A 10,520-nucleotide genomic window follows, 5' to 3' on the forward strand; every position below is an offset into this window, starting at 1 on the left:
TTGTTTCAAAGAATGTATTGCATGGCGCCATACAGACATTACAGTATAAAGGCATTAATTTAAATTAAATGTTAGATTTTGTGATTTTTTTTAAACAAACTGTGACCTTAAGCTGTGTCTAAATAGGGACATGCAGGCCAATTCTTTGCACAACTTCCTTGCATTGCTCACTTTATCATAGTTTGAAAAATTTAGATTTTTTTTGGTTTGTTTTAAATGATAGGTCCACTGAACGATCGAATCAACATCAACAAATTTCATGTATATATATTATATATACACACAGTATATAAAACATTTTAGGATACAAAGTTATGGTCTGAATTTATGGGTAGTAAATAATGGTACTGGTGTTACTTGTATATAAGTAATATAAATGACACCTGAACTATACACAATAGTCATTAGTGCTGCGCTCGTATTAGTTCTTCAATGCAAACGACAGAAAGTATATGACTTTAAATGCTGTTATATTTTCTGCCTACATGTTGTTTCAGGGATGTAAACATTCATTCTACTGTTTAAAGTGTTAAATGACACATCAACATAAGTGCTAAACAGCATAGCATTAAGCTGTCAAGGACATTTCTTCAGACTGCTGTTTGGCTGCTTTAGATCCACAAGGCGTAGTTCTATTTGTTTTATGTTAAGTTTGACAGTAAACTCAAAGTTGGGAGTGGCATTCGACAGCTTGAAGATCATTTTTTATTCACTCGTTAGCTGCTGCTTATTGTGAGGTGAGATGAATAGAGTTGCCACCATTTAGGGCTCGTATCTCAATTTGTGCTCACAAGTTGAAGGGGGTCATTCAGATCTCATGCCAGTACTGTGAGTACAAGCTGTCGCTTTAATGAATGAACATGAATGTGCAATGGGAAGGTATACCAAAATATCTGTATATACAGTACACATGTCCTTTACACTTAGTTTTTTTTTGTCAATTCAATGATGAATCGGACAAAAAACAGTTTACTTTCTAACCCTTTATGGAAAAACAGGACAACAAAATTGATAGGGCAGAAAATGTACAAATGTAAATTAAGATTCAGTTCCTGGTTTGGTCCATGCAGTCAGAGAAAATTTACTGTTGAGAGCCTGAATTTCAGAGGATAAGTATAATATGACATTTAACAAAGTCTCAAAACGGTTAAAAGATTATTATAAATATATATTTAGTTGAACATTGATTACTTTAGTCAATTAATTGTTGAACCATATTCATGTGTGGGTGTGCGTAAAAATGATAAATGACCTTTGTACTATCTATTTGTTACCTGTTGATTCAAGCCAATATTTTATTGATTTAAAATTGTGATTATTTTCACACCTGTGTGATTTAGTAATTAAAAAACGATACTTGCAAGTAAGGTTATTATGATGAAGCGACACTGTATTGAAAGCTATCAGATGAATAACTTTTATTAGATAATAAATATGTATAAATAAATATCACTAAAAGTTGCAAACAGAGAACTTGTTTATCATCCAGGAACACCAATGATTAAAAAAAATGGAGTGAGGTCTGGCAATTTTGGCAACGAACATCTTGTTAAAAGTGTACAATACATAGTGGATGCAGGCAAAACACCATGTGCCTTCATTGTGGACATCAACAGCCAATAATTTTTATTTTGGTTGATAGATTTATTATGGTAGCCCACTTACCCAAATGTGTCTCTGCTAAACATCCATGAGCTTTACTGAATCAGGGGCCAAAAACGTCAGATGACAAGTCAAATGCTATGTCAAGTTTATGATGTGACAATGGTACATTCCGAAACAATACAAAACGGAACTGAACGTTTATTAGGAGGCTAATACATTATTGTATATCTGTTTTATATGATCTACTGTATAAACCTAATTTGATCTTTAAAAGACTTTGCACGGGTGTGTTGATGTGTTGCACAATCAGAGGAAGCCAAGTTCCTTCATCACACGTAGCCAGAGCAACTTTTCTTCTGACAGAATATATACAGGAGGAAGGCGATGGGACAAACGTGTTTAAATCACTAGTTTAGATGTACAATGCTGTCTTTTCTATTTATTCTTTTCAGTTTGACTTCAGGGATTAGCGGCAACAACAGTGAGATCTGTTAGGATCTGTCTGGGTGTGTTTGTTGTCTCTAAAACAAGGTTCCAGGTCAAAAGTCATGTTTACTGTCAAACAAAAGACCTTTGAGTGGAACTCAAGTCTTTTAATGGAGCCATCTATGCTAATTTGCCTCATCCAGAGTTGTTTTTCAAAAGAAATCAAATTGTGGCTATGTTCAGATACATACACAGGACATGAACACACAATGACACACTGAAAGTCTTTAGAAGCATTATTGTTTTCTCAAGTGGCTCTGCTGCCTTTCACCACACTATTATGTTCCATTTGATCACACAAGGTGCAGAGAATAAAAAGTAGGCCCAATTTAAAAACCAGCAACATTCGAACAAATGCAAATTCTGCTTGGTAAACATCACACATATTGATATTTGATACTAGGTACATTAAAAAAAAATCATTCCTATCAGCACACAATTGGATACCCTCAAGCAGTAGATGGATGTTGTCTCCTCAAATATTTAGTGACCAGGGTATTTATTTATTCAACTGCAAAAAGTATGAGGTGGTTATTTGAAGGGGGCGCCTATGTGAGAGGTTAAGCAAGCGCTTGTGTAAGGGTGGAGCCAGACACACGAGTGTCTGTCAATTGGTCGAGGGGCAATTGTTACTCCTGTGTTACAATGGGTATGGAATGTGTAACAGCCTCAAATAATCACTTTTGCTTCCTGTGTCCTTTAATTTTTGCTTTCTATCAATAAAACACAAAAAAATCTTTTGCATTTAATTGCTGTTTGCCATGTAAAACATCAAATGGGAACTTCATAAACTCTGCAATGGCAAATAGACACTGGGAAACATTGTTATGCTCTTAGGCTGTTTCTCTACATTTCTAGCAATACCTTATATCCATAGAATTCCATCTTTAATCACAAGGCAATGTTTGCTCTAGGATTTAAAAAAAAAAAAAAAAAGTTATTTATTTATTTTTTTAGTAGAGGTGTTCTAGGGAGCTTGATGTGCTTGACCACCGCAACCCTAAACAAGGAGGGATTTACTCGATGTGCAAAATGTTAGTGTCATGAAAACGAGTGCACACAAGTATATATCCATACTGGGCAAGATAGTGATATACATCAGGCCTCTACACTGCCTTTTACACTGGGCAACTTGAAACTGGTGCAGCCATCTCTTTGAGTTTGTTGATACATAAACATCTCAATTTGCATACCATTATTTCATATGACAATGATCAACAGTGACTCAAGATATGATATTCGCAAAACATTTTACTGTAACAAGAACTGTTCAACAAGCAGTGGCTGGAAAAACAGGGCAATCATTTTATATAACTTTAAAAAAAGACATCTGAAAAAGGAAAAAGGTTTTATTTTTCTGTGAACATGATTTTGTTCACTGCAGGGGGGCCAACTGAACATACTACCGGTAATTTAAACATATGGTCACACCGTGTGACCTATATTTGGAGCCTAAATTCATTTCAGTAAAAGGGAAAAGAACAGTAGCAGCAACTTATAAAAACGACTAACCTCAACTTAACTTTGTTGAAATATGTAAAGGCAAATGTTTATAGAAGTGTTTGTTGTTGATAAAAGACATCTTTGGTCTTAAACTCTAATAAAAGCTCAGGAAGCTCCCAATGCTATCATTATGTCTTAAAAAATTAATTGACAAGCAGGAAATAACATAGTGCCCTTAGTTTTATACAGTAAAAAAATGTTGCCAATATTTCAAAATAATTGTAATTTATTATGAAACTTTTATTTAGAGTATCTTTGTTTTAACTTCATACTAGAACAAAAGGTACAGCAAGTTCCCAGGGTCAGCAGCATCTCCGATAAAGTTAACTGAAAATGTAACTAAATAATTATCACAGTTTTTTTTTACTAATCTTTTAATGCTGGTCAGGTGATTTAAAAAAGGCCAATCCAAGTATTTGTCAAAATGCCAAATAATAGCGCCAACAATGGGCCCAGCTGATAATTGGTCTTTCTCTAGAACTGTAAAGTTTTGGTACGATCTGTAAGTCTGTTCAACTTTGCACTTGCTGCATGGCACAAAGACCACATTAATGTGGAACTGATAACTGATAACGACCCAGATAATTTGAAACAGGTGTATTGGTTGAAAGAAAATATAGAAAATAGACTGGAAGGTGGCTCTCAAGGACTGGACTTGGCCCCTGGTTTAGTCAGTCACGCTACCATCCGCTTTTTCCCATTACATATTGCAGTCCTAACCCACTTTTATAGAAATCAAGAACAGTCATTGTTTATAAACAGCTTCTCAACAATTGCTTAGTGTATTTTTAAAACTCTATTTCAATTGAATTTGTCATAGGCTATTCACCAGCCATGATATATGCTAGCCAGAGACTGAGCTTTACTTCAAGGCAGGAAAAAGTGTAAGCATGTTGTAGGGCATATAGAAACTGAGATTGAAACAATATATTGCAAGATGCTGCCAAAGCAATACTTTTATTAGACAGTGCTTTGGCTTGGGCACAAAAAGAGCAAACAGGTAAATTCTTGAGTGCCAAAATTGCTCCACAACTCGACACACCAGTTGAGACTCACTGGCTTAGAAAAATCAAAAACGCTTGAGTTGCTTGTTTTCTTCTTCGACTACAGATATAAAGTGATTGTTATCCATTAAACTTTGTGGTTATCAGTAAGGTACCCACCCACCCCATCCTAATCAAATCTGTGGATGAAGGTCCAGATGAAGCACAATACGAAACAAAGGACACATGCAAATGCATAAACTGGAGGCCAGGCACCTCTGTTGAAATCTGTTCAAAGCGACCACAATGTCCACTTTGATAGTGACTTATTCCACGAGCACACTTTAAGATTTTGACAGGCTTGATCTTAAATCCAGCCAAAATTTCACAGAGATTAAAAACATAAACAATTGTCCTTGTACATAACAAAACATTGCGCTTATCAAGAGAGTAACACTTCTGCTGCAATAAGACAAGGGGAGCTGCTGTCCCACATAAATGGGAAAAAAAAGTCTCATCTTGTTTCCCTCTGTCCTCAGGCATTGAAACATATTGCCAACACATTAAATAACAATATCATCCCCAGCCCATTTATCGTTCTCCATCAAGTGAAGACATGTCATAAATGAAAAATTGGGAGTACTTTAATCCTCATAACTAAGAAACATTAGAATGCCCTGTAGTCACATACACAATTTGTAAAACGTCTGGAAAACAGTAACAAAACAGTACACAGGTATGCAGAGAGAAATGACACATTCATTATACTGTATGTAGTTTGCTTTCCTTTATCTTGCCAGATCTTTGACAAGACAGATGAAATGTGATTTATAAGTTGAACTGCATGACATTTTGGCATACAGTCACCCACAAAAAAAAAAAAAAACAATCTTTGGGATACAGGATATATTGTAATTCTGCTGCTGTCGGCTATAGCACAAAATTGTGAACTCATTTAAGAGATCCAGAGCTGGTGTTGGATCGTTCATGGTAATTGTTTCCTGTTGTATGCACCTATGAAGTTGGAATGCAATAATGAATGTGGTTTGAACATAAAGCGTGTAATCAAAACTACATTTGTCTTTAAAGGCTTGACAATAGTTAGTAGCTCATGTAATTTCCATCATGATGGAAGTGAGCTAATTTTTGTGCTTCAGGTTACACTTGATTTTTGAAGTGGGTAGATATACCATTGGTTGGACCCGATGGATCATTTGTACATCAGTTAAAAAAAAGGGGGGGGTGTGAAAGATCAAACAAGTTTTCAAGTAGTTGAAAGGTGTATTTGCAAATGTGTAATTAATTTTTAATAATAATCATAAAAAATGCTTATTTTAAAACATTAATTTATTTGAAAATCATTTGCAATAATTTACAATAAGGTGTTTCTTTAAAATGAGATTAGAATTATCCTAAAATATATTTTCTAACAATCTATATGAAATGCAACAAACATTAAAGAGCTCGTGTTAAAGTAAAAGCTTAAAAAACGGCGTGGGTCATACTGTATGTTGCATGTGGGTCTTACTTTTGCTCTCTAGGCAGTGATCACAAGTCACTGAATTCTTCCTGACTCTACACACACATACAGTTTTTTTTAATTTGGCTGTTAGCAGTTATACATACATTTTCATCCCAAAATATGAAATTCTAAGAGTTGTTGATTACAATAAAATTCAAACTGATAAATATCCCAGAGGCAACACGGGGAGAAATTAAGCAAATATTATGATTTTGGCTGTAGTGTGCAGTGGCATCACCCCGCGAGCTGTTTTCATATTTTGCCTGTCTTATGTAACTAATAAGCCAAACATTATGACATTGTGATGTATTACAGTTCTACACTACTGTAAACTCCAAACACAATAATCCATCCATCTTCCATAGTGCATATCTTAGTGTGGGTCGCAGGAAAGGTGCAGAGAGGCGGCCTACACCTGAGACTAACCACCAGCCGATCGCGGGACACAAATACACAACGATTCACACTCATATTCAGATCTATCTGGGTGGACAGTTTCAAGCAGTCATTCTCAACGACTGTTTCTCATAGTATGCGGAAGAATCACTGCTTAAATACAGTACAGTTGTTTTTAACTTTTAGGTTAAACACTGCATATTTGAAATTAATATTCTACAAGTTTTTTTAAACATTTACATATTTTGATACTTTTTTTCACTTTTATGTGCAATAAATTTAAATTGAAGCAATATTTAAGTACTTTATTTAAGCACAATGTGAAGGTTCTAAATGTCTAGATAATGTCACAGCGGTTAAAAATAATGTCAAATATTTTTTAAGATATTTTTGCTGACTGTTTGGGCCAGGGGTGTCAATTTTTCTCCTCTTTAGGATGTATACAGAAAATTGTAAGGATGTACACTTAAAGACCACTATTCTTTTTTTTATTTCAGCTCTATGCCGCCAGCATTATGTGTCCACACCTCTCGTTTTCCAACCATTTTAACATCATCATTACAACTGACCTCAATTGAACTTTATTCAAACAACATTTTTAAATGCCTTGTTTACTGATCAAATTATACAAATTCAGTAAAATGGATGTTAATATAGACGAGTGGTCCTTAAATTGGGGTGGGATGGGAAAACATCCAGGTGGTACATGAGATGTTAAAAAATATTTACAGAGTAGAATTCATTGCAAAAATAATTATGGTTATATAATGTGTTTGTTTCAGAAAAATATACTGTGAGTTTATAAAAAAAAATTCTATTCAGTAGCCTATTCCATCCATCCATGTATCCATTTTCTAGAGTCGCTTATCCTCACAAGGGTTGCAGGCTTGTTGGTGCCTATCCCAGCTGACTTCGGGCCGTAGGCAGGGGACACTACACTGGTTGCCAGTAGTAGATCACTGCAAAAAAAATCTGAGAAACAATTCTCGATGCGCAACTAAAAAATAATAATAATAACAAAAAAAGATCTCACATATGTTTTGGTTCTTATTATTATATGAGGAAACTTTTTTTAAACAGTGTTTAAACAGTTGTCGCAATGTCTTTTTTTTTTAAAGTAAAAACAGTTGAGGGCCACAAATGACACTCATGCTGTAATTTGAACAACTCTGACAGAACCTTTGTACAACTGTATTTCAGGCTTGGTCATAATGGTGGTCCTGGAAGACCCAATGAGTTTGTGAGGTGCATTGATGTAAAATGTTGGCGAACCACTGATTTAGAGTTGTCAATGAACATAGCATGTTTTTGGAATGTGGGAGGAAAGCGGAGATTCCACACAAGAAAGTCAGTTAATCCTAAACCTCAGAACTGTGATGCAGTTGGACACACCAAGAGTCCACCATTCTACCTGAATCATAAACACATTGTAAAATTATTACTTCTGTAACTGTGAGTCCACATACTGTCCTTGTAAAGATGACATACTGTGGCTGTTGTGTACCTAATAAACCGGCTTTATTTGACCTATTTATTTGTCTGCGCAATTAAACCGTCACTATTTGAATACCTTAAACTACAGACACGTGACAATGGGGGCGTGGCTACAAGAAGCAGGAAGTAGTCGGTATGAGGTTACACCTGAGTCACAGGCCAGGTGCCAGACGAAACAACATACTGGGTCAACCTGCTACCAGAATCTCACACGATTTGAACTGCATCAGCGTCACACACAAAAAAAGCCAAGTGATGCCACCTATTTCATTTATAAATAGGGAAGCTAACGTGCAACAGAGTTACTTCCGCTTATAAACGGTCTGTCACAAACACGAGTCAAAGAGCACCTGAGGTGTAAAAAGTAACCAGTTTTAGAGATTTACAAATAATAACAATAATGATAATGAAAAAAATGTTAACAATAAGCATGAAAGTGAAGCAGCAACAACAGGTGTCTCCGTCAGGTGAATGTCCTCACCTTAGTGTAGTACAACATCCACAGCTCGTACAGCTTCTCCTTCGATGCCATTGCGTCTCCAAGCTTCCGGTTGCTCATTAACCCCCGTTTGCGTTTGATTAAAAACTCCAAGGAGGGAGCAACATGGTCAGTGGCGAGCCAGGCGCAGCGTCAAGTCGTTTCCGACACAAGGCAGCAGGACGCGGTGCGCTCCTGCCGTCAACCATTCCTGCCACATTCGCCCTCAGTTCATTAATCCGCCTCAAAAGTGCAGACGGGTTTTAAAACTTCTCACGAGTTCTTCTCAAACAGGCAGCGTGGAGTACGTGCACACGACGAGAATAAAGTCGAACGAGGAAGAGAAATTGCGTGGAAATAATGCGTGAAGAGGAACACCCATGTTCAGAAGCGAGCGTCTCGGACAGTGGCTGCTTCCGAGTGAGGGGGGGGGGGGGGGGGGGGGCGTGTTTGTGTGTGTATGTGTGTGAGAGTGAGTGAGAGAGAGAGAGAGAGAGAGAGAGAGAGAGAGAGAGAGAGAGGGAGAGAGAGAGAGAGAGAGAGAGAGAGAGACTTGAGCAGGAAACGATCCGGCGGTCGCAGGTACATTGTGGAGAGTAACGAAGTACAAATATTTTTTGACTGAATGTTGACTGTAGATTTGTCAGATATTTGGACTTTTGTTGGGTATTTGTATGGAGCCGATGTTAACGAATCGCCTGGTTTCTGGGTTAGGCCACGTGACCTATGCACGGCTCAGGGCGTTTTGTCGTCAATTTAGTTGACAGCAGGTGGCAGTACAAGACAAACTGGCAACAGGGGCGGAGCTAGGTGGTGGCCAGGTATGGATATGCCAACCCAAATCACTCTGTGGTCCAATAAAACCTTGTTTGTTTTTCTGACATTTTCACATAGATGAAGTATTCTTAGACTCCGTAATGTTATAAATAATAATTGATAAAGGTCACAGTCACAGGGAGCCACTAAGAAGCAACGCCAAAGACAGTGGAGGTGTTGGTTCATTTTCCATGCTATTTTCAAATAAATTCAAAACAGGTTTTGAAGTGTGAAATCCAAAATAAACCTAAATATTACTCTTTGAATGGGGGTTCCCGGCGCTATGGATTTCAAAAATCCGTAGAAAAAAACCTAGAACAAAACAAGTGTTTTCAGCAAATTGTGTTTCTATGTACAATGAACAAAAAAAGGCATTAAAAATTGAAATAATTAAAAACTAATCATTTTAAATGAGACAGCTTGGTGAAATTCAAATCACCGAGTTGTCCAATTCTATTGGACCGTATTCATATCAAAGAACAAATATACAGTATAAAAATGACCTGAATGCAAAATATAACAGAATTCTCCCTAAATAAAAATAAACATTAAACTATACCAATCAATATCAATCAGTTTATGCATCTTTATAGTCACGGGTGACCATATTTATTTAATTTAATTTTATTTAATATGACATGAAATAATAATGAACCTGTTTATTGATGAAGGTAGCAGATTGGACATCTAAAGCTGAAAACACACCATATTGTTGTCACTTTGGTGGCTAATAAATAAGTAAGCAAACAGGTGCTACACAGATAAATAATTGAACAGATAAGATAGAGAAAAAACAAAGTTCCATATAGCCTAAATGAATGTTATTTGTCATCTTTACTTCAACCCCACCCATGTTTGAGTTATTACACACGATTACCTGTACTAGGAACTAGTGAAGAGTGGATCAGCCGTACTTCCATGCTGATGACCTACATTCCTGACAGTGGGAAAGCATCTCTCTGTCCTATATGTGGCTCTTGTTTACATTATGGTATGCAAAGACTTGAATCAATTAAAACGATCAACAAGTCCAACCACATACATGCAGTTCCTAAGCACCTTCTGTTCACCAAAGCATGTAAGTATTTTGTAACTTGACTACAAACACACACTCATGCACGCATGCACACACACATTGATTTTAATGAGCCCCAAGAGGCAGTGTTAGACATCTTTGTGTCCCTTGACATGTGCTGAATAAATACCGTATGAGAAGATGTTATCATGCTTCTTCTTT

At 36.5% G+C, this 10,520-nt stretch overlaps 1 protein-coding gene across 1 annotated transcript in view; it reads right to left on the reverse strand.

Annotated features, from left to right (window-relative positions):
* LOC148425410 (neurobeachin-like protein 2) overlaps positions 1-8,831 on the reverse strand; it is a 41,703-nt gene extending 32,872 nt beyond the window's left edge. Inside the window, exon 1 of the mRNA XM_088411266.1 lies at positions 8,471-8,831. Coding sequence (XP_088267392.1) covers positions 8,471-8,548 — 78 coding nt within the window. The 5' untranslated portion in view covers positions 8,549-8,831. The remainder of the gene's footprint in view (positions 1-8,470) is intronic.
* Between the last annotated feature and the right edge of the window lie 1,689 nt (positions 8,832-10,520).

This window comes from Hippichthys cyanospilos, chromosome 3, assembly GCF_059441005.1.
Source record: "Hippichthys cyanospilos isolate Australia breed blue-spotted pipefish chromosome 3, RoL_Hcya_1.0, whole genome shotgun sequence".
NCBI lineage: Eukaryota > Metazoa > Chordata > Actinopteri > Syngnathiformes > Syngnathidae > Hippichthys > Hippichthys cyanospilos.